At 47.6% G+C, this 24,440-nt stretch overlaps 1 protein-coding gene across 1 annotated transcript in view; it reads right to left on the bottom strand.

Annotated features, from left to right (window-relative positions):
• Nav1 (neuron navigator 1) overlaps positions 1–24,440 on the bottom strand; it is a 241,983-nt gene that overhangs the window by 161,447 nt on the left and 56,096 nt on the right. Inside the window, exons 2-3 of the mRNA XM_055598193.1 lie at positions 7,589–8,328; positions 3,001–3,104 (exon numbers count right to left, since the gene is read on the bottom strand). Of these exons, the coding sequence (XP_055454168.1) occupies positions 3,001–3,104; positions 7,589–8,295 (811 nt within the window). The 5' untranslated portion in view covers positions 8,296–8,328. The remainder of the gene's footprint in view (positions 1–3,000; positions 3,105–7,588; positions 8,329–24,440) is intronic.

Here is a 24,440-nt window from a genome sequence, read left to right on the forward strand (position 1 = left end):
TGTGTGTGTGTGTGTGTGTGTGTGTGTGTGTGTGTGTGTGTGTGTGTGTTATAAGGCAGAGAGAATTCTTTGGCATCCTTCTTCTCTACCCTTCCTAGGACCCTGTATCTCCCTCATGCTTATGAGAGAAACAGAGACTGGAGGTTTCTTCTCAGCTGGCTCACAGGGAAGGCATGAGCAACAGACTGCTCACTCTGAATTCCTTGCTCATCAAACACAGTGGATTCACCAACAGGCAGGGGTGAGCTCTGAGCTTGAGGTCCCCTGTCTCTCACATTCAAGTATTAAGATAACATGGTCAACAAGCAGGAAGTAACAGTATGGGATATGCTCCAAGACTCCCTATTTCCCTTCCACAAGAAACGGCCACAAGCCTGTTGTCTCACATGATGTGGGGGCTCAATGCAGTGTATTTTATGCATGCCTGATGCAGCCTTTCTCAACAGGTACAGGCACTGGGTGAGACTTTGGAGACACAAACAAATACTCTGGAAGACTCTGTGGGTTGGATCCCTAAACTATGAACCCCTTGAAAGCAGGTCAAAGTCTTACCCATCTTCCACAGCACCAGCAGTATTTGACACAAAGAAAATGCTCACTGGGCACTTGCTGACTGAACAGAAAACACATGAGTGACTCATGGCATGTCCCGAGAGTTCAGAAGCAAAAGGGCAAAACAGTGGAAACTGTTGTTTCCCTTCCTCCTCTCTCCGCCATCTTCTTCAAGTTCATGAAAGTATAGAGTTCCCCACAAAGAAAGCATATCTTAAATCTCTCCCCATGCAACCCATCAAAGAGCTCAGTGGATCCTCTGAGAAGATGTGTCTGTCACCATGACGACCAGCAAGGACCACAACAGAAGCAGAATCATGAACCTTGAGCCCTTCCCTAGGTATGTTAGGGGAGGCTGGTGCTTCTTGTTGTTCTTGTGAACCTCCCCCTGAGCCCTAGGGCTTTTTGCCTTCCCTACGTGGGTCACCTAACCTGAAATCTAGCAGACATTTTTAGTTCTGACAGGAGAGGGTGGTCTTCAAGCTAAGAGGTCAAAGGGCTTCCTGGTGTCAGCCTGCAGCAGACATGAAAAGCAAAAGTCCTCTTCCCAGATCATGGGGTCACAATTAGTAAGGAGTGCCTGGCTAGGTGGATGGAGATCATTAGCCTAACAATGTGGTACACACATAAGGAAGCCATTACGCTAACAAAACTGCAAATGTAAAAATAGAGCTGCACATAGTTTCCTGGTTACCGAATTCTATTCTGATGCTTTGTCAGTGCCTGTGAAATTCAGTTTACTTTTGTCCCCTGCCATGCCCTGCTCCCACTGCGTATGTGTTTATTGTGGTTGAAGAGATGGTTACCCTTTAAATGCCCAGGCCCTGCCCCAGGACCGTCTTCTGCAAGGCTTGCTATATAAAGTGGGTGTGGCAATTCTGTAGTTGCTCCAAGATCACTGCTGTCGAGCCCTCTAGAGACGGCTCTAAAGGGCCAGTTCACTTTCCCACATGCCCAGCAGGAAATAGAGAAGACATGGTGGCGTGCTACCCATGCCAAATGATGTCAAGGCCAGGCTGGAAGCTAAACCTCACATTTTGCCCACTGGAGCAGGGCACAGAAATGAAGCTATAAGACCAATTTTCTGGACAGCCTTGGGTCTTGTAAAAAGCAAGTTCATTATGAACTGGCAGTGTCAGTGGTACAGCAGTTGTCTGGCATGCACACGCCCCTGGGTTCAATCCTCAGCACCACAAACCAAATCAAGATTATCATTTTGCTGGAGCAAATTTCCCTGGGCCTGGGAAACTGACAGAGCTTGTTTCCTGCAGCGTGCTGTCAACATGTACTTTGGTTCACCCATTGCTAGTTTATTTTTACATTCTAATGTTGCAAGGAAATCAAACAACGCGCAAACATAAATGCTATAGGGAGTTTAGATTCCGACTCTCTTAGGTCCCAGCCAATGGGTCACAAGGCACCTGGTAATTCGTTCATCCAGGGATGCTGAACACCTGAGGATGTACTCGGAGCAAGCATATTGCTGAGTTTAAATTCAAGGGTCTTCTCCATCAGTCTCGGATCTTTGGGTTTGTTAACAGTATATGTGCCCTGGCTGACCCTGTGATTACAGGGTGACACGGGGAAGGGTACAGGTGTGGGAACGACCTGTCATTAAGAGTGTTCCTGGGAGTGAGGCATGTCTCAGGCGACCAGACAGGTAACTCTGGATGGCCACCCCGGCTCCCAGCACCTTCATGTTAAATGTGGGCTCTACTACAGCTGGCCTTTCATGCTCTCTCCCAGCTTGTCACCTTTCGACTGCAGTCTCCCTGTGACATGCACGGAGATTCTCACTCCCTGGAGAGTGAGACAACCATGGAAAAACATGAACTTGAGCTCCATGGCCACCTTCCTAGCCTGACCCTGCAGTGCTACTGGAAGCATGGAGGGAATTGTCAGGGCAGTTCACAGGCCAGTAGCTCGCTGTTAAGAGACAGACCTGAGGGCTAAGGAGGTGGTTCAGAGGTAAAGGCACTTGAATTCAAGGCTGATGACCTGAGTTCAATCCTGGAACCCAAGGGATGGAAGGAGAGAACCAAGTCTCACTTGTCCTCTGACCTCCGTGTTTGCCACCTGTACACACACACACAAACACAGACACACATTTAATTTTTGAAAAAAGTAGGGCTGGCTTGGTGGCTAGCCTGGTCTACAAAGCAAGTTCCAGTCCAGCCAGGGACTACATAGTAAGATCTTGCCTCAAAAAAGAAACTTTTTTTTTTTTTTTTTCTTAGAGAGAGATAGACCCAAACTGGGTGTGGTGGCACCATCTATAATTCCAGCACTGAAGCTGGAGAATGACAGGTTTGAAGCTAGCTTGAGCTCCTTAATTTGGTCCTGTCACAAAGCAACAGAAAAGAAGCCTGTCCTAAGCCCAGGTCACTTCCATCCCACAGAGATAAGGCGAGTCCAGACAGCGGCTCCAGTCTTTCCCAGGGTACTTACCCACACCGGAAAAGCTGTCCTCAGTCCTGCTAGGGAGGCTGGTGTATCCATCAAAGGCCCAGCTTTCCTGAGGAATGGGACCAGGCTCCTGGTCTGTCTGCAACCTGTAGGACCAAGAAGAAAAGGTAAATCATGGCCTTGGAGCCCTGCTACAGAGTTAGGCAAACCCTATTGAGCCTGGGCCCTCTCTTCTACAGTACCCTGAGCTCTCTGAGCCATCCTTTCCTGGGGATGTGTGTACATGAAGTCACTCGAGCAAGCAGCTGAGCTAGACCAGGAAGGAGTCTCCAAAGCACTGCAATGTTCAACATCTGTTGCCCTTTGCTGCCCAGCAGCATACATCATCCACAGAGCAGAAAGATACCCATAGCTCCAGGCTGGGAGTCCTCTGCCCTGCTGTGATTCTTGCCCTTAAGATGCTCATGTTTGCTCAACAGAGAGCATGCCAGCAGGGAAGGGCTGTCTCTGAAGTTGAAGCTAGACTCCTGGTACTCAGGAGCCATTTGGCCTCTGTGGAATTGCTCACCTCAAGCACACTAGGTCAGAAGAGGTCAGGCTGAGCCACTCCTGGGAGGACAAGTCCAAGCTAGGCCCATGGTGCCAACAGGAAGGAAGGATGAGGTCTCTGGGCACTGGTTACCAAGTGCACAGACCTCAGAGCACAGCCTCAACCATACAACCACTCCAGGAACAAAGGCAGTGGGAGCTCTCCTTACATACAATTACCCTGGGCTCAGAGCAGTCCCGCCTACCCTCCTATCCCCGCCCAATGTCGCCAGCTAAATGGACCCTTTGGCAGCTTGGCAGGAGGGGGAAGGGAGGGCTGTACAGACAAGAGGGGAAATTGACAGGCTGGGCCAGGGGACCCTGGGAGTCTCTAGTGCTGCTGCTATTTGTCTTTTAGGTTTTCACTTTTTCCAGTACCCCTCTGTCTGGGACTCTGAATCCAGCTCTGCCATGAGCTCACTGTGTAACCCAAGCGAACATCTTCCCCTCTCTGGGCCTGGCTTTCATCTGGAGGGAGAGATGACCTCTGAAGGGCCAGGCTAGAGTTACAGTCTGACTGTCTGGGTTTGCAGGAGGGGTCTGTGGCGATAGCTGCATTGCTCCAAGCCATCTGGGAAGTGTTGGGGGCGTTGTGTGTCTGCCAGCCCTAAGATGGGTGCTGGGTACAAAGCAGGGTCAAGTAACCTGAGATAGCAGGTGATCTCATGATGGCCTCTGGGAGGTGCTTGGTATGGTAGGGACAGCATCTTACTCAACTATACAGCAGTTAAAGAGACAGAGGGGAAATGAGGCTGTTGTTTTTTTGGAAAAAATTAGCATGGACATGCAACATATTGTTATAAAAATAGTAGAACATCTTACTGAGGCAAGGGGATTCTATATAATGTTTTAACAGTTTCATTGGATATCAGCATATTGTAAAGAGCTAAGCAGTGTCTGTCTTGGAGCATATAGGTGTTACCCGGCTTTGAAACAACAATGGTTTACGGTCACAAGTCTACTGCCTTCATTGTGTTACAAGAGCACGTGAGAATGAATCACCTGTATGTACCAGGAATCTGAAACCCAGGAGCTTGAAAGAAGGTGATCTCTGCCTCTCTGATCTTAGTTGTCTCTAACTCGTGTCTATACCTGCCTTTACTTCCCTATATATGCCAGGGCTTGTCTCACTTCTCAGCCTGAAAGGACAGGACAACATAAGCCAGAAGTCAGGGAGAGGCAGAACCAGAGAAGAGGAAAATGACACTGTGACCTCAATGACCCTACGTTCCTGACACCTTTAACCAACTCTTAACTAGAGTCTAACCCAAGATGTGCTTGAGGACTGAAAGCATGCACTGTCAGGGAGAGACACACAATTATGATGTAGGTGCCGTGGCCCTCTTACAGAAACATACAGGAAGGAAGAAGGAAGCTATGATGGAATTGGATGCATGAGGACAGAAACTGGAAGATGGCCAGAGGGACATTCTGCCTTCTGAAGCCCAAGGAGGAGGGGCATCAAGAGGAGATGAGAGGTGGGAGGTGACAGGCATATGGATGTCACTGGGATGACCACACCCAGGATTTTGAAAAAATATGTCTGGGAAGTTGGGGTGAAGTGAACAATGGGTAATAGATTTGTTTCCTGGACCAGGCTGGAGAGAAGGAAGAGGAGGAGGAAGGGGAGGAGACCCATTCTACATCCACCTGAGGTTTTTCAGAAGCCCAAGGTGTTGCTGGTGGAGGATAGATTTCCACGAAAACAGGATGTCTATGGATTCTAGGGAACAGATGGCACCTCCTTGGCTACAGAGCTTAGATAGGTGGCCTAGCCAAGCTCTTGGCAGAGCTGTCCATGGCAGCAGCTCTCGGCCGTGCAGGGTGTGTGGGGATCCAAGCCCATCTGCCTACAGCATGCCGGGGTATCCTCCATCCAAATCTTACTCGTGCTGTGACCCATCCTCCAACCACAACGGAGGTCCTGAGAAGTGCACGGGCTAGGGATGGATGGTAAGGACGACTCTTCCCGGAGAAGTGTAACAATTCCTTTTCTGTTTAAAATGCAAACATTCAGTCAATGTTTATTGAGTGGTGGAAACACAGCTCTGTTTAAGTTGTGTTAAAATGTTCAGAGGGAAATATTCTGACCTCTTTTAAAAATGCCAGACTGTAAATATACCATGGGACTTGTAGGATAGATAATATAAAAATCTGAGGCTATTTAATACTAAACACTTTTCCCAAAGTATGAATTCAAAATGAAGGGAATCAGGTAGGAAAAGAATGTCATGGTAACTAGGGAGTTGTTCAGCTGTTAGGGAAAAGGCCATTCAAATGAAGGCTGGGGCTGGAGTATGGCTCAGTATTAGAGTCCTCCCTTGCCTGGCATGCAGGTAGCTATGGGTTTGATGCCCAGCAAAGAAGAAACAAAAAGGGACACCTTCCTTGTGTCTATGCTTCTGAATTCAGCTTTAACTTCAAAATCTCAGTAAAGAAAGAAAAGGGACAGATGTGACCTGCCCCTTAGAGGAAGGGACACTTGTGCATTGAGTTGGTATGTACAGTCGGGCAGAAGGGCTTGCCTGGCTGAAAACTCTCCTGGGCTGTGGATTCAGCCGGGATCTTGCAGTGATATAACTCCCTGCCTTACAGTCAATTTGTATTCCTTTCTTGCTGTTGGAACGTTCTTCCAATCCAGCCTCAAATCTATCTTGAGCTAACTTCTAGCCACTATGACACTGAGTCAGCTCTTTGGAGCTGCCCCAAGCAAACTAATTCATCTTACAACGTGACAGCCTTTCCTATTTGAGGACAGTTCACATGCCATCCTGCACCTTCTCGTTCCAAAGCAAACTTATGTCTTCACTTCCCCCCAGTCATTCTTAACACCTTTGTGAGACGCTCCTCGCTAACCTGTCAGTCTTTTTCTAAGTGTGTTTTGGTGTGTGGATGTCCTTGTAAAATGTGAGGTTCACAACTGAATGGACCTCTGTAAATGAGCCCTGACCACACGCAGAATAGAGTGGATATTTGTTTCTATGTCCTGGATCCCAATAGCTGTAACTGTGATGTAAGGTTGCACATTGTTGCCTAGAGCTTTAGGCACAAGCGAGTTGACCTCAAGTGAAGGGTGCTAATCCTGAGGCCCCGACCTTCATCTGCTGTGAGGTCCCCAGGACCCAGGGGCTGATGCACAGCTTTTATAGACCCCAAATGCAAATTGACAGCTACTTCTTACATTAGCATGGGGGTAGGGGGAAACACAGAAAGTGAGTGTAGTCAGGAAGGGATTTAATTTGCATTAGGGCATTGCTAACTTACAAAATGATTAGTAATTAAAGTTTAGTTTGCTTAATGTGGTCATGTTCGTGAAGTGTTTTTTTGTTTTGTTTTTTTTCTTTTAAAAAGCCTAGTTGACTAAATGTTATTCCATGCACTTAACTTGTCTGAAAGCTGGGGTTGTTGGCACGTTGACCACACTGCTGCGAATCCAATGACAACAGTACCTACCTAATGATTTAAGAAGTATTACTGACTGGCGATACGCCACGCACATAGACAGGCACGTGGCAGTGGGATGAGTGGCGCAAACAAGCAAGGGAGAGAAAGGGAGATGGACAGGCAGACACAAGAATGCTACGAGAACAGCAGTTAAGTCTTTTGGCTCAAGCAACTGAAGACTCAGTGCTCAAGACAACGCCGTTCGTCTAACATCTAGTGTGGCAAACAGCCTACACACACTTGGCAAGTTTAAAGCACCTGCTGACGCACCTGCCTCTGGATCTGGGCTGCTTAAGCATCTTTAATACCCTAGTAAAGTTTCATCATTTCCAGGACAGCGTGAAATGGCCACTTTAGGGAAACTCTTATGAGTCCCTGTTTATTGTCAAGGCTCCAGAGGTGAGAAAAACCAGAGAACTTAGATTATTGTCCTACCGCAGCTCACCACCCTCCCAAATTTCTCAACATCCCGCTTCCTAACTTCTGGCCCTGTAGTTTCCGTCAGCTATTTGTCACCAAAGCCCCTGTTCTCCGGTGAGTTTGTCTGTTGCTCTCAGCACCAGTCTACCTTTGTCTCCCTGCCTGCTCAGCAGCTCACCTGTACTGAAAGGGAGCCACCGTGGCTGTGATTGGCTGGCTCTGCTGATGGGCTGAGGAAAAGTTAATGGCCCCAGGAGTAGGCGATGGGCGCATGCTCTGCACAGGGCTGCAGACTGGAGAGGAAGTCCCCGAAGCTGCCCCTTCATCAGGCTCCGAAGACCTAGAGCTTTTGTAGCTTATGTCTCTTTGATCTTTTCCCTGGCAGCTAGGAGGCATTCGGCCTTCAGGAGGCCCTGGAATTTGAGTTTCTCCACGGCAGCTTGCCTGGGGTGGGCTCCTTCCCCTGGTCTGGCGAACTGGAATTCCTTCCTGGATCTTCTTCCTCTGTGTGCTTTGTGTCTCCCCAGCTCTTCTGGATCCCGCCTGACTGGAGAGGGCTGTTTTGGGGGTTATCCTGGGGCTGCTCCAGGGGGAGCTGGGGAGGCTTTCTACACTCCCAGCCAGCTCCCTGGCTTGCCCAGGAGCTCTGGGGGCTCCTCTTCCTCTGTAGGCCTTGGGGGATGAGTTTCTAGAAGAGACCACAGCCTTGCCCCGTCTTGGGGAGGCAGCTCGCTGGGGACTCAAGGCCAAGTCAGCCTGGCGAGGCCGCAGCTGAGGAGAAGCTCCTGGGGTATGAATCCTGGTCTGTGAGGAAGCTCGAGGCACGGGGATGGAGGAGGCATAGTGTGGGCGGCTGGCAGAATTCACGTTGGCCATCCCATTCATGGTCAGCGACAGGGGTAGCACAGTACTAGGATCCTGCAGGGAGGGGACAAAAGAAGAATGTCAAGTAAAGTCCCACATCCCTGTCCCTAGTGTATAAGGATGATGCTGGCATTGACAGAGAGCCATGGGCTTCCTGCCTGGCTCTAGGCAAACACGCAGGCTTGGTGTGTGAAAGGGCTCTGGGAGCATGCTCTACACGTGAGCTTTTACTTTCCTTGACTCTGGTGCAGACTCACCTCACAGTTGCTACCCACTCAGACCTTCCATGGTACCCCAAGTACTCAAGACACCTCCCCGAGGGAAATGAAGGGTTCTTCTGCATGCTGTTGCACCCGATGACACTTAGACCACAGTTCTCCCGACCCAGAAACATAATCAGTGAACCTGTCTCCAGGAGACCCAGCCTCCTCCCACCCTCCTCCCACCCTCTTTCCCTCCTTGTTGATGACCTCTCTTCTGGTCCTCCTTGCTCCTTCTTGCTTTCCCTACCCCAATAACCATGGGGGGTTTGAGCACCTGGCCCAGAGTCTTGCTCCCTCCTCATCTACCACTTGCCTTGGTAAAACTGTTCTCTGCCAGTTCCTGCCCTCCTCTTCTAGCCCCAGAGACTCAGTGTTCACCTATAGGTCAAAGCAGCCACCCCAATACCTTTTGTCAACAGCACTCTACCCTACTCTTCCTCCTTGATCCATTAATTATTCCACTTCTCTTCCTGATCTCTCTCTCCCTCTTTCCCTTTCTCCCCTCCTTTCTCCCTCCCCTCCCCTAGCTCTCCAGTTCTGTCATGTTAGTGAGTGAAGCAATTACTCTCAGTTCCAAGAAAATCTGTAGCAGTTTACAAAGACACATGTAATAAAATTCAGATCAATTAGAGTTAACTCTTAGAAAAATCAAAATACAGGGATTTACAGAACACAGACATGCACAGATCCATGATTTAGTTATAGGGTAGAGCTTCCTAAGCACCACATCAAAGGCAGAAATAACAAAGGAAATGCCAGTAGATTTTGAGTACATAAAAAGTTAAAGTCTCTGTATGGATTTTTAAAAGAGCAACCATTTTCAGACATTCAAAAAACTATAGAGATACCTGCCACAAGTATGAAAAGCAAAGACTTATTGCCTTGGAAGACAGGACCTCCACCATGTCAATATTAGAAAGCAAATACTCCAAAGGGCAAACAATAAACCAAAAAATCACAAAAATATCATGCAGTCATCCAAAACACAGACAAAAGGTTCCATTTGCATTTTTTTTTTTAATCCCCACCTGGCCTGGAACCTGGTAGGTAGAGTGGACTGGAAGAATTCAGAGATCAGTGTGCCTGATTGCCAAGTGCTTGGGATTAAAGATATGGGCTACCATGCTGGGCTCCCGTTCAAAAATTAAAAAAAAAATTTAAATAGGCTCTTACTTGCTGGCATCAAGTTTACTATCTTATTGAAAACTATAATATGGACTGTTGGTAAAAGCACCAGGCCTTTTATTCCACTGTGGGAACAACATCTAGAAAATTGTCCTAGAAAAATGGTTAAAGATGTGGGCAAAGATTCATAAATGATGAAAATATGCAGGTTGCCTTTTGCAGGAGCATTGTGGACAGTGAGCAAAGCTCCTAAAGTTGGCCAGTCTATGCGAGGCCACGCAGACAGCCATATTCATGCTGAGAGAAGCAGCAGCCAGCAGAATGGGGCTGCTCATGTTGCTGACAGCCTCTCCCTCACCTTTGAGCCGTGGCCTGGAACTTGTTGTGGGCTAGTCTGTGAAGAGTCAAAGTAGAGTCTTCAGCAGGGAGGAGATTTGTAGAAGCAGCTCAGAGGCTGTCAGTCAAGACCTACAGGCTCAGTTTTCCGGAAGATGGCAAGAAATAGAAACCATGCCCTCTTTCCTCTTCTCTAATTCATACTTTGGTGGCATGATACCATTACTGGATGAGCTATCGTACCTTCCGTACTTTCCGTGTACTCAATTAGAGGTGGCTAGCATTCGGGAACCATGACAAGTTCTCTTCTGCCCCTCCAGTGTCATTACCTGCAGGACCACATCCAAGGCTCACCTGACTCCTACTTCCCTTGATGTGCACTGCCAGCCCACCTATAGCACGGCGCTGAGGGAGTGAGTCACCTTTAGCCTGCCTGCTCTGTCTTCAGTCCCGACATGAAAGGACCAAGAAGTTCTCTCCCAAAGATACCGAAGAGGAGCTCAAGCAAGTAGTGCCTGTGCCTGCCAGAACAAAGTATTTAATGTGTTTGTGCTTAGCCTGGTGCTTAGCCTGGAAAATGAAGGCAGGATAAGCTTAACAAACACTGAGGTACAGACCGTGAGTCCTTCAACAAGAAGAAAGTACCTGTCTTTAGGCTGTGGCCTCAGTGGTGTTGAGAGTGGATTTAGCCTGTTCACCTCCTTCTACCCAGTACCCTTTAGTGGTCAGCAATGTGTGACAGTGCTGGTGTGGAGCGTTGGGTCTGTGTGTTCAAGCTGCTGATCTTGGCCTAGAGCACTGAGCTGGGCTAGGCTCTGAGCGGTTGAACTAACCAGCAGTCCACTCAAAAAAAAGCTTTAACTACTGTACTGACCGATGCACCCAAGCTCAAGACTTCGGGATTCTATATTCTAGCCCTCTTAGTAAGCTGCTACATGGCTTATTTCTATTCCCATCCTTAATCCTAATCCAAATCCGATGTGGGGACCAAATCCAGTTAGGCCCCTCAGACCATCCCTCCTGGAAATTATGTCTTTAAGAGACTCTAGAAATTGCATCTTGGTTCAGCCCGATTGAGCAAGTGTCTCCAGGGTGTTGCTCCCTGACTCAAAGACCCCTAGGAGCCCAACTCACCTACCTTATCTGCCAGGGACCTCCAGCTTCTAGGTCTGCAGGGCCCAGTTTGGACTTCCTTGCCTCAGATGTCCCCACATCCTCTGGCTTGGGCTGGCCAGATTTCCAGCTCTTACTGCCTGAAGGCCACGGCCGCTTTCTATCTCCCTTGCTATTGGAGCACACCCATACCAGTGCTGCTTTCACTACATCATTATTTTTTAAATAGCATGATGGGAGAGGACTTTTCAAACAGTGCTTTGGTAGGTCGCTGGGGCCCCACCCTGCCTCTCTACTGCAGTTGAAACCTTGCTTGAGCCTCCTCTTCAGAAGGCAGTCTTCTAGGAGACTGGAAAGTAGCAGTCATTGCCACACCAGCTTTAGAGTAAGGGAGGGTCACTCCCCAGACAGCAATGTCAGAGGGGTCACTGAGGGTCTGCCCTAGTTTTTCCTTTAAGCGAGCATCCCCAGGTGCCCAGTGTCTGTAAGGGGAGCTCAAAGAATGCCCAGCACACACATCTGCCCTAACCAAGCTACTCCCTGTGTACTTCGGAACAGTTCTATTAAAGAGACATTATTTCTAATCCTTACAACAACCAGAGAAGGTAAGTTTACTATTCCCCTTTCACTGGACAGGAAGACGATGCTGTGGGCAAGTGAGCTGTGCCAAGGCATGCTGGAGAGGGGTGCTGTGTGGATCCACAGACCACACTGACCACCCGCAGTGCCCAGTCTCAGCCTCAACACCCCTTGTTGCGTGATGGACTCTCTCCTTGCTGTGATGGCTGTTCTCAGAGATGGAGCAGTGGAGGCAGATTTAGTCCATGGGTTGGAAACCAGAGCAGAAGAAAGTCAGTCATGGGCAGCAGTAGGTGGGAAGCTCTTCCCTTCTTTCCTTCCCCCAACACTCCTCATAGCTTACACTTTCCCCAACCCCTTCATTCTGTTTGCCATATGTGGTTGGGGTAGGAGTGGGACAGGAGCATGAGATGATGGATGTAATCCAGTCTGGCCATACAGGAGTCTAACATGCCCAGTTGGTGATAGGTGAATCATGTGGGCTAGGGTAGAAGCTTATGTGATGACTAATCTTGGTCATCTAGTTGGCTACATCTGGAATCAACTTAAGTCCAAGCAGCTGGATATCACTGTCAGGGATTTTATTGATTGGATCATTTAAGATGGGATGATCCGCCCTAAGTCTGGACACTTAGAAGGACATGGAAGAAGGAAGCTTTTGCTTTTCGCCTGCTTGCCTTCACTTTTGCCAGCAAGTTCATCTGTCCTGTTGCTGAGGCCTTCTTGCTGATATTAGAATCTACTTCTTTGGGATTCTTTGAAGCCCAGGAGCTTTCTCAGGATCCTCTAGGACTCTAACATCAGACTGGGTCTGAGAAGACATCCAGTCTCATGTACTGAAAAACTGTAAGATTCTTGGTCTTTCTGGCAGGTGATAGCCATTGTTGGACAATCTTGGCCAGAGCCTGTAAGCCACTCTAATAAATCCCATATGTATTTATGGGATTTATTGAATAAAGATGAGTATATTAGTGAATCAACATAAATGAATGAATATCTATCTATCTATCTTATTCTATCAGTTCTGTTCCTTTAGAGAACTCTGACTAACACAGCTTAGGAGAAAGATTGTGGGAAGGGCAGGGGTGAGGAAAGACACATGGGTCAGGGGCTCTGTGTTGAGAATTGGGCAATGGTGTCTCCTGGTGTCATACGTAGTCTCTGCTCAGGTGCTTTCTCCTGGGCCACAGTCAGGTGCACCTACTGCATTCTTAGTGGGCCAAATGATTTGGGAGACTTCGTGCTTGCTCGGGGCTCATTCTGGTCCCGCTCTCCTCTCTTCTCATTTACTGGTGCCATCATTCTTCATGGCACCTTCAGAGTGCATTTTAAGAGAGTCAAGGGCAGAAGAAGGCTAAGTATGGCACTGTAAGGGGAAGGAAGGGGACACTTCATGACAGAGGAAGAGAGAGAGAGGAAGAGCGAGAGAGAGGAAGAGAGAGAGAACCATCCATATTACTAAGCACTGTAACATGACACCTCATGTAACCTCAGTGAAGAAGAGAAACACCAAGCAGCCTGTACTAAAAGAGGCGAAAGAAGTGCCATAGAGGCAGCATTGTCTGATGAGGATGTGGTATTAGTGAGGCTTCAGGGAAGAGGCGGCAGTGGAGCTGGTGGTTCAGTCTTGGAAATGGTGGCTTGATACAGGGTTTCTCATTTCCCCATGTCTATCCATCATCTCCACCATTCAGACCTTGTTCTTCAAAGAGATTCAGTGCTATGTTGATGAAGGTAAACTTTGGAGCCAGAGTTTCTGGACCCAAAGCCTGGCTCTGCCATTTGCTTATGGTGTGATCCCTAACAAGTTCTAGAACTTGAGTTTTCCATTCTTCAAAATGAGACCAAGACGAGCACCTACCTATTAGTACAGTTTCAATAAGTAAGTTAGTTACATGTAAAATGCTTAGAATCATGCCTTGTGTAGTACTCAACAAATAGTTCTGTTGTTAGGACCTCAAAGACAATAACTCTCTCATGTTTTATCATCACTAGTTTATCTGTTTGAAATGGGAATTCATGTATCCTAGGCTGGAACTCACCAAGTAGTCAAGGATGACCTTGAATGTCTGATTGTTCTGCCTGTACTTCCCATGTATGGGGATTACAGGCAACAATTTCCACATCTAGTTTATGTGGTGCTAGAGATCAAACCCAGGGTTTCTTGCATGCTAACTAAGGCCCCAAATAACCTTCTCTTTCTAGTGTTCTTCATCCCGTGTCCAAGGGAATGGAGGCTGAACCACCTGGTTGTCCTGTTAGAAATCTGCAGCAGGACAAACACCACCCATACTGGGTGTGATTTTACCCAACTGTCCATCAGAGGAAGGAGCAGGGGACTGAACAGTTTGAAAACATGTCTTCCCTCGAGAAGTCTAAAGGCGGTCTGTAAGGCCCACTACTTCTTGCTATGTGGCTTTAGACAAGTCAAGTGTTCTAAGCTTGGAGTCCTCATCTGCAAAATATGGGCATGGACTTTCAGAAAGATTAAAGGAGGAAATAAAATAAGACACTCAGCATAATGATAGGCACATAGCAGCGGCCGAAATTATATTAGAGAGAACATTTGTCCCTCCAAGGAGGAGAGGAACTAACTTGAGATGCCAGATGGCACTGCCTGATGTTTTGCAGGTGAATTGAGAGCTGTGTGGATTCAGGTGGAGTAGTCCCCAGGATCCCATCATGGCACACTCACCAAAAACCTGCTGCTCAGTCACCGCTCCCTCCCCTTTTGTCTATAGTCCAGCTGCCTGCTCTCACATACTCATTCTGGTGCCAGAACACACATTTAAAGATTTATTTATTTTTAAAAATTGTGTGTGGATGTGTGTGCATGTAAGTGCGGTGCCTGCAGAGGACAGGATCCACAGAAGCTGGAGTTACAAACAGTTGTGGGCCACCTGTCACGAGTCCTTTACAAGAGCAGGAAGTGCTTTTAACTTGTGAGCCATCTCTCCAGCCTCTTATGTTTTATTTTTAAACCAAACTCCTTTTAAGTTGCTTTTTTGGGCTGCATGCCTGACACCATTCTAACCATTCTACCTGCAATAACTCACAACTGTCCTACCAATTGGTGTCATTGTCATCCCTAATTCAGAGGGGCAGACTACAAAAACCAGGAAGGTTAGGGGTCCTTACTTAGGATCACACAGCTTACAGATGGCAGAGCTGGGTGACACCTAGACAGTCCAGCTCCCGAGCCTATGTTTGCAGCTAGCCCCCTGCAGCTGGAACCTGCTTCCTTTTCCAGCGCCCACCCCAGCTCCTCAGACCCTGCTCACTCAGGCCCCAGGCCCTATCAGGACAAATGCCAGCGAACTGGCTTAATGCTCTGCAAATCCCAGAGCCAAGAAGTATTTTGAGCTTATAAATATTTTACTCTAGCTTAGAAAGTGGTGAGAGCCTAAATGCCAGCTCCCTCCATTCTGCAAGGCCTGAGCCAGGCATTGGGAAGGAAGGAGGTCCCTTGTGAAGCTGGAGAACTCTCCAGATTGCAAGTTCTGGACCGGCTCTCCTCTGCCCTATCTGCCCTTGAGCAGCAGCCTGCAGTCACTGAGGGGTGGGCGGGGTCTGACCGTGGTGCTGATAGGACAGCTCCTCCTGCAGCCGCCTATTAAAGGGACAGCAGTTAAGATGCTCATTCCACGTCAGACCATTTTAACCACAGTGCAGAGAGGATGGAAAAATTATATTGAAATAAAAAGAAAGGATGCAGGAGAATTAAAGGAAGAAAAGGAAAGGGGGAGAGGAGAGAAAAATATAGAAAAGAGATGGAAGAAAATTGCACACACATGGAGGCCTGGAGCATTCCACGTAGTATAGAGCGGTAGCTAAATGCAGATCCGGAGCCACCCGAATTTGTCCCATCTTCATCTTCCTCCTTCCCACATACTGCTATGTAAATATGGGCACTGATGTTTCCTGCCCGGGGTCTAGAGGCAGTACAGAACAGGGTACTTCCTGAGCCCCAGCCTTATAGCACTAGATATATAGAAGGAAGAGTTATGAGAGGAAGGTTACAACAGTTCGCTCTTACACTGTGTGTGCTTCTTGTTGGCAGTGCAAGTCCTCAGCACAGTGCTGATCTCTCTCTTTCTCTGCCATTAGCATCCTTGTCAGCCATTTCAACAAAAGCAGTATAAACTGCTCAGAATGTTTCCTTTCTAACCAAAACCTCCTTTTCACTTGAGTGTCATTGGGTCAACTGATGTTAGTAGGGCTGGGGTGGATACACAAGTCTAGGCAGCAAACCGAGCTTTCGCTTGTTTAAAGCCATGGCTCAGGGCCGGTGAGACGACTCAGCAGTTAAGAGTGTACAGCTCGGGCAGGAGAGATGGCTCAAGTGGTTTAAGAGCATGCACATGTTCTTGAAGAGAGCCTGAGTTTGATTCCCAGCACCCAGAGCAGGAAGCTCACAACAACCTGTGACTGTAACTCCAGGGGATCTGAAACCCTTCCAACTTCCTCAGACACATACATGTAATTAAAAATTAAAAAGAAAATAAAAACACTTTCAGAGTTCTCAAGTTCTGTCTCCATCATCCCCAGCAGGCAGTTCATAGCAACCTGTGACTCCAGCTCCCGGGGATCTGACTACCTTCTGCACTCCGTGGGCACCTGTGCTCAAGTGCACATCCCCACACAAGCACACACACACACATAATTTAAAATAATATTTTTTAAAGACTACAGCAGGCTTGAGAGATGGCTCAGTGGTTGAAAGCACTGGCTGCTCTTCCAAAGAACTTGGGTTGTATTCTCAGCATTCACTATTCCCAGCCCTCTCATGTTAGTTCACAAATGTCTATAACTTTGGTTTCATGGGATCTGAAGCCCTCTTCTGGCCTCTGAGGATATCAGGTATGCACATGATACACAAACATACATACATGCAAAACATCCATACACAGAAAATAGAAGTACATTAGTTTAAATAAAGCAATGACGTGTTAAAAGAGGGCACACCGTTTTGGGAATTGAGGCCGTCACTATAGGAAGGCAGTCTAGGGGCAGCTTCTGGAACAGGAGTGGGGGTAGAATGACACAGGGAATTCTCGGGCAACATGAGCTTCTCTGCAAGCCGTCTTACTGCCTCTGCCACAGGGTCTCTTCTGCCTTTGTAATCCTGATCAGTATTTCTTTCCCATAACCTAGCTTCAACTCGGGCTTTTCCTCTGGCTAGAGCCTCAGTCTGGTTCCTGCATGGCTGAGTCATCACAGAGAACAGACAGCTGTGTCCTTTGGTGCTGCAGCAGAGGTAACCAGTGCTGCTCACCCTTTGGACAAGCACCGTACACACATACGCGTACTTCCATGGTCTGAATGGTTTTGACTCCTCAAAATTCACATGACTAAACTAATATCCAAGGAATAGCATTCAAAGGCTGGGCCTCGGGAGGCGACTAAGTCAAAGTGGAGTCCCTATAAACACGATCGGTGCCTCTCCAAAGCGGCTTAAAGGATGCTGTCCTTCTGTGAGATGAAGACACCGAAGACCGGGGACGAGAGGCTGCCCTTATTAGACAATAATCTGCTAATACCTTGATCTCCATGTCTCAGCTTCCAGAACGACGATAACGTTTCTGATATTTATATGTCCTCTAGAGTAAGACATACATGCTTGTACCCTCATCCCACACTCACACCCAGACTAGACATGCAGGCAATACAGGTAAACCATACACACACACACACACTCTCTCTCATCCACACACATAGGTACACACATACAAAACACATACTTACTCACCCTCACACATTCTTAAATGCATACATTATTTTTAAAGTTTATTTTTTTTAACTTGGTTATAAATGAGCCAGTTTAACCTTGATTTTTTTTTGAGACAGGGTTTCTCTGGATAGCCCTGGCTGTCCTAGACCTCACTCTATAGAACAGGCTTGCTTTGAACTCAGAGATTCTCCTGCCTCTGCCTAAGTGCTGGGATTAAAGGCATGTATCACCATTGCCTAGCTAACCTTGCTTTTTTTGAGACAAACTCTCTCATTAGGACCTGGCATTTGCCAATTCAGCTAGGTTAACTGGTCAGCAAGTCCCAAGGATCCTCCTGTTCCTACCTCTCCACCAACGGATTTATAAGCACATGCCACCATGTTCCCAGCATTTTTACACGAAGACACTGGGAACTGGACTCACGTCACTGTGTGCATGACCAGCACTTTACCAACAGAGATGTCACCCAGCTCCTTATACTACACTGTCTCTTGCTACCCTTCCCTTTGGTCTGTTTCCAATCCAGCCTGATGGTGAGGAGGTGCCTATGCCTTCCCATCCTACCTTTCCACTTCCTGTAGCGTCCATCAGGCTTTCCCTGGAGAAGAGAGTTATGGACCTGGTACAGTACTGTGTGGTACTTGGGATAGGATGTACAGACAAAGATAGGTGTCCTCTCCTTGCAAGAAAGGAGCTTGTCCTGAGTCACAGTGTGAAGTGACAGTAGAGTCTGAGGTGACCATGCTAGATCTCAGTCTTTCTCAAATTTGGACTTGTAAGGACACTCTCAGTGTTGAGGACGAAGCCTCAAGAGACATTTTACTAGTGTTTGGTCCAGCCTCTGAGCTCTGCCAGCCTCTGAGAACAGAGAAGAAAGAGAGTCTAAGAGGTGTCGGGGGATGGGGGAGCATCCCCCACCAATTCAGCTGCCAGGTCCTTGGCAGAAAAGGGGATCACCCTGGGCAGTAGGAGAGAAGAAAACGGCGGGCAGCTCATGGGTGTCATCGAGTGGGCAGAGGATTGGCAGAAAGCAGAGGAAATGTCCATGACTTGGCAAAAGAGCACTGTGGGCTCAGTACCCCAGCGCCCGCCTGGCTGGCTCCTGGCTCAGAAAAGGGATTAAGACTGTTCAAAGGCAATGGGGTCCACCATTTCCCTCCCACATCCCTCTGGGTCCTAGGCCTCTGCCAGCTCTTAGGAATTCCCTGACCCTTCAGACCAGCATGGACTCCTTTCTGACCCAATGGGGACATGTGCTTACTGAGAGAAAATGGGGCTTCTGAGGAAATCTCAGGTACCCTGAACTTGACTCTGAGTAAATTATCAGGCAGGAGCTCCACCTCCAGCCCCACACTGGTGTTCCCCAACAGAGGCTTCTAAATTCAAAGCCCAGATTTGGCATATCCATCGCCTACCCAAACTGTTCCCTAACTATTTCCTGACCTATTCCAGCTATACCAAGGCTGCCAAAGGCAGGGTACTCTGAGCTCTCAAACATCACACAGAAGAAACTATCAGTCTTCCTCCTCAACCTCAGAACCAGTCATCTCATTTCCCTCAGCTAGAAGTTCTTCTAAGTGTCTAACCTCTACCGCTCTAGGAAAAAAAAAAAAAAAAAAAAAAGGCAAATGCATTTTCTAGTTCTTCATTCTGGGGGCTTGTTTATCTCAGTTCCTGAACTCAGAAACAGAAGTGGAGTTTGACTTCAGGGAGGGGCCTCAAAACTTCCTGGCTACAGACTCCCAATGTCAGCATATCTGGCATATCTTGCTGATTTGCTCCATCCAGTGGCTCCACTCAAAGCAGTATCCTTGGTTCTGTTTCAATTAGCCAAGAGGAATGATTTAGTGCTAATGAAAATAAGTGGTTTAAAACTGTCCCACAAATCACAGGGGGCTGGAGGCCTGCTGCAAATGCCTCCTAGGGAGGTTGGGCTGGGCCTGGGAAGCATGAAGCTGGCTCACAGCTTCCTACAGCTATACAGTGGGGCAGAAAAGCCACCCTCTTTCCCTTGCTCCCCCTCCTCCCCTTTCCCTCTCCTCTCCCTCCTCCCAGGCACTTTCCTGGAATCCAGAATGTTTCTGCTTCACAGCCTCCAGTTCCAAACACCCTAGCACTAAGTTTGGCTCCTACAAAAAAGATTATACAGTTTAGAGTTCAAAACTGCAGGATATAGGCATCTATATCCTGAGGACCAGTTGCTGGAGGTCTGGTTTCTTAAGTGACAGTTTCAGCAGGGCTGCTGGATGGGGGAGGAGCAGCTGTGCTTGAAGCCTTGTGGATGGGGAGTTCCATCAGACAGAGAGAGCAGAGCACTGGGTAGAGAGCCAGATGACGGGTTTCCCTAGGACTTGTCGCTCCATCTTTCTTTCTCACATTCATTTTATTATGATCTCCCCCCCAACCCAAGATTCCAGCATTTCTCCACAGATGAGTTTCCCAGCTGGGCAGATGGAGGTGTATCATTTAGCAAAGGCTGGGCACTGGCTGGACCAGGGGAAGGAAGGTTCCTGGAAGGTAGGGCAGGACAGAGCTCTTCAAGCCACTTTTCTGTGTGGGGGCCGGCTTTTTGCCAGCAGGATGCTGTGGGGCCTCAGCACACTGAAAATGTGGGCCCAAGGTGTCAGTACGGCATCCTCAACACTTGGGAGGCCTGATGGAGGAGGGTGTTCTGAGCAGGGTTCCCTCAAAAACAAAGAAAAGTGCCTCCAGGATTGGAATGTCCTGGCATTTCCATGCTTGGACCAGAAGCCACAGGTCAGCTGATCAGTACCACTCACCTAACTTTCACACTGAATTATAGTATTCATGTGTTTTATTAGGGTGTGTGGAATATCTGACTCTGTCTATAGTGTGTGTGGCTTCTGGAAAGTTACTTAGCTTCTCTTAAGCTTTGGTTGCATCTAGAAAAAACAAGCATAACAAATATCACTGAACTGTAAAGATGAAACAGAGAGATGCTCAGCATAGAAACACATGGTAAATACTTTAAAATTATTATTATATTAGTATTATCATCATCACCATCATCACTATTATTTATTAGTATTAGTATTGCTCAGTGGTTAGAAATACTTGCTACTCTTCCAAGGACCTGAGTTCTATTCCCAAGTACCCAGGTAAGCTGCTCACAGTGTCTACTCCAGGAGATCCAATGCCCTCTCTCGCCTCTGCAGGCACCAGCACATACCTGATGTATATGCATACACATAAGTAAAATCTTTAAAAAAAAAGGGTAGTTATTACTCTTAAAAATCACAACATATATTAGAAAAAAAACAAATTCAAAAATATACTATAAAACTATGGCTGTAGTATAGCTATAAATATATATCTCCTTACTTTGGACTAAGCTCCTTCAACTTTTTACTTTTAAGTCTCCAAAAGTCATTCAAAATACATTTATGGGATCATGAATATATGACTGGATTGCCTGAACCCCGGTTAACCTGTCTACCATTGCTGCCCATATATGGTGTTTCCAGTTTTCCACTGTTGTGGTTTTGGTTTTGTTTTTTGTTGGTTTTGTTTTGTTGGTTTTGTTTTTCAGAGACAGTGTTTCTCTGTGTAGCCCTGGCTGTCCTGGAACTCACTCGGTAGACCAGCCTGGACTCAAATTTAGGTATCTTCCCGCCTCTGCCTCCCAAGCACTGGGATGAAATGTGTGTGCCACTGCTGCCTGGTAGTTGTCCATTAATGTGTACAAGAGTGTGATAAAGCCAAATACATTTGCTTCTGGGTCAGATCATTTCTTCCAGGCTTCATTCTTAGAAGGAGAATCTCTGGGTCCAAGAGGAAGGAGTCCTGAAAAGCTACAAATTGCAGACTGCTGTTCAGAAAAGCTCAGCAGACTCCATTTGCCACGGTGTCTGGAGTATCTGACTCACTCTCAGAGGCAAGCATCCTGCCTCACAGCTGCCTCATTCAGCAGGGGGCCTGTAACTGGCTGAGAGCCTGGCCACACGTACAAGTGCCTGAACAGGCCAAGTAGGTAGGAGAGCACAGCTGGAGATGTGTGGGTGTCCCTCTACCCCTACTAGCCAGCAGACCCCATCTGTTCTCCCTCCCACTAAACTAAGAGCCTGGACTACAGAGTATGGTGGCTCATGTCTTTAGTTTTAGTAAACATCTCTGTGAGTTCAAGGCCAAAGAGTGCCAAAACAGCCAGGGCTACTCAGTGAGGCTCTGTCTCACAATCAGTCAATCAATCAAATACCCAGACAAACCCAAAATGCTCCGATTTGGAGCTAAGAACTTTCTGTCCATAAAGAGCATTAAATAATGGGATGGCGTCTTTCTCATTGTCCTCTTAGAGTTTAAAGAGACAGAGCTGTCCCTCTACCTGGAATGCTCAGGGCCAAGGATGTTGTAGTTTGTGGCTAACCTGTGGCCTTGGGAAAGCCTTGCAGTTCACATGAGGCAGAATCACTGAGGAAAATGCCAGCGAAATGGGCCTAAGTGTAATCACAGAGTCCCTGTGAGTGCTGGGTGCTAGAATGGACAGCTGTCCACATGGTCTGTCTTGAATAGTAAGTACAGCCACAGCAGCCTGCTCTGTCCGTGGAAGAGGAGGTTTTCTATTATGAGGGTACTTGCCTTCTGGAGAATCTTGGCTGGTCACTATCCACATGGAAGGGAGACAGGATGGGTGACCAAAATCTTATGATATCCCCCATCCTTTACCTCTTTCCCTTTCCTTAATGCTGTAACCTGGGCAAGACCGTGTTCAGATACAGTCCTACCTATGCCCTGAGGAGAAACTCTTCATTGGCTGTTTCACCAAATTGAGAAGCCCTGCCTATCTCACAGAGAGGTGCTCACACGGCCCTGCTCCATCTGTCCATGCAAACAGTGCTCATGGCTCTCAACCCAGCGCTTTACATGATCACCCCTAAGCTGAAGTCTATCTCTCCTGACTCACAAGTCATCTCAAAATCGTAGGTTTAAGCGAACTGTGACATCCTCTGGGAAACACAAGAGTGAGCATATTACTGCTGGCAAAACTGCATGAGTGTCCTGTCCTGAAATGCAGGGTCCTCTGGCTACCACCTAACTCCTCCCTCCCTTCCTTTTTGGCAATATTTGTTGCCATGGAGATTCTAACACAATGGGGCAGGTAGAAAGCCTGTTGCTTGGCAACGAGATGCTAAAGGTACAGGATTGGCTGCCAAGGTCTAAGGGAGCAGAAGAGATGATGAAGGAAGGTGGGAAAATAGAGAAAGACCCTGGGGGAACACAAAGGCAAAGGAGAGAAGCAGAAGACAGGACCGGAATGAAAAGAACATAAATAAGAGAGAACAGTGTCCGCCCTAGGGCTGGGTCACCGTTTGTGTATTTGCTAAAATGCCCTCGTAGAAACAGCAGCAAAACAAACAAGCACTGGCATATTTTCATAACTGTTTATACTGTAGCAGGGTAACAGAAGGGGAAAAGCCACAAAAAATTCAAGTCCAAATACAAGGGCTGAGAACTCCTACAAGACATCATGCTGCAGTGGGAAAAGCATGGACGATATAAGCAAAACTGGGTTTGAATCTACATTCTACCTCTTCCTTGATGTGTGACCCAATCAAGAGGTGCAACCTCTTCCATCTACATTTTCCTCATTTGTAAAATGGGAACAGCAGCTGGGTATGGTGACACACACCTGTAATGTCAGCACTCCTGTGACTGAGACAGGATGACTAGAAGCTCAAAGCCAGCTTTTGATATCTAGTGTGACCATGCCAGAAAATAAAAAAAAACAAAGCAAAAAGGGGGAATATCCATGTGTATCTCATAGGGTTGAGAAGTTGTGATGGCCTCTGAGACATGGAGTTCAAGTTATTGTTGGCCTTTAGCAATTACAACCAACCTGTGTTATCTTAATCACTACATATGGATGGAATGGGAAGGGTCCTCTTCAGCTGCCTAAAGACCTGCCTTTTTTTCAGATTAATGAACCCACTATGAAGCCCAAGCAAGCTATGAACAGAAGCCAGTAGCTCATCTGTTCAGCAGTGTGACAATCTCTCACAGCAGTGAGGAAAGGAGAAGCCTATTCAAGCATGTTGATATGAATCTGTCCCAGTGCATGCTGGGTACCCTGGACAAACTATTGGAGGTCCATGATCTGTAAACACATTCCCATTTGCTCTTTTGCCTGTCCAGCTCCAGATAGGGACTTTCAATCTTCCTGAATTCTATGTGACCATGGAGAAAACCACGAGGGGCAGAACCCAGGCACGTGGTTGTAGACAGACAGAGCCTCCATTGTAGTTTTCAAGCAAACTAATTTTACCAAACCAATGATGTCTGTCACCAGAGGCAAAAAAGGCAGTGACAAGAGGCAGCTGTGTGACTTCTGAACACACCATGCCATGCTGGAACTACATGAGGTCTGTCATCAGTGGAGGGCCACAAGTCTCAGCAGAAGCTGTTTAAGAAGGGTGGAGTTGTCCTGGGTTATTTTGGGTGTGACAAATTGTGACCAACTGCTGGATACCCTTTCAGAAAACTATAGTAGCTTGGGGCTCATGAAGTTCAGTGAATCCTTTCTGACAGGCCCCCAGTCTTTCTTGCAGTAATTTTCACCTAAGTGCTCTGGTTATGCTCTGGGAGAGACTTAGTGGGATGAGAAGGTGTCTCACTAGCTCAAGGTTCATGCAAGGACTATGGTGGCAGGCAGGCGAGCAGTGACTCACTCAGACAGATGCTGTTTAATTCAGCTGTCTCGCTGTCTGCACAGCTTCCTGAGCTCTCTTCCCCAGTACTCTGTGATTTCAAAAGCGAGCTTTCCCAATAATGCCAGCAAGATACCGGAGGGGTGCTGCTGCTGCTGCCATTTCTGTTTGGCCAGAGCCCAGCTTGCCAGGAGTGGGATGGCTGAGAGCGGAGACTGGTGGGACCATGAAAGCCAAGATGAATGTGAGCAAAAGCTGGTAGACTGCAAGTTCCAAGCTTGGGTTGGTACAGCATGCCTAGCCTAGAACAGCTTTCTGGGGGCTCACCATGGGCTGGCTCCACAGCAAGGCTAACAG

Source organism: Psammomys obesus, unplaced genomic scaffold (assembly GCF_907164565.1).
Source record: "Psammomys obesus unplaced genomic scaffold, mPsaObe1.curated_primary_1811, whole genome shotgun sequence".
Classification (NCBI taxonomy): domain Eukaryota; kingdom Metazoa; phylum Chordata; class Mammalia; order Rodentia; family Muridae; genus Psammomys; species Psammomys obesus.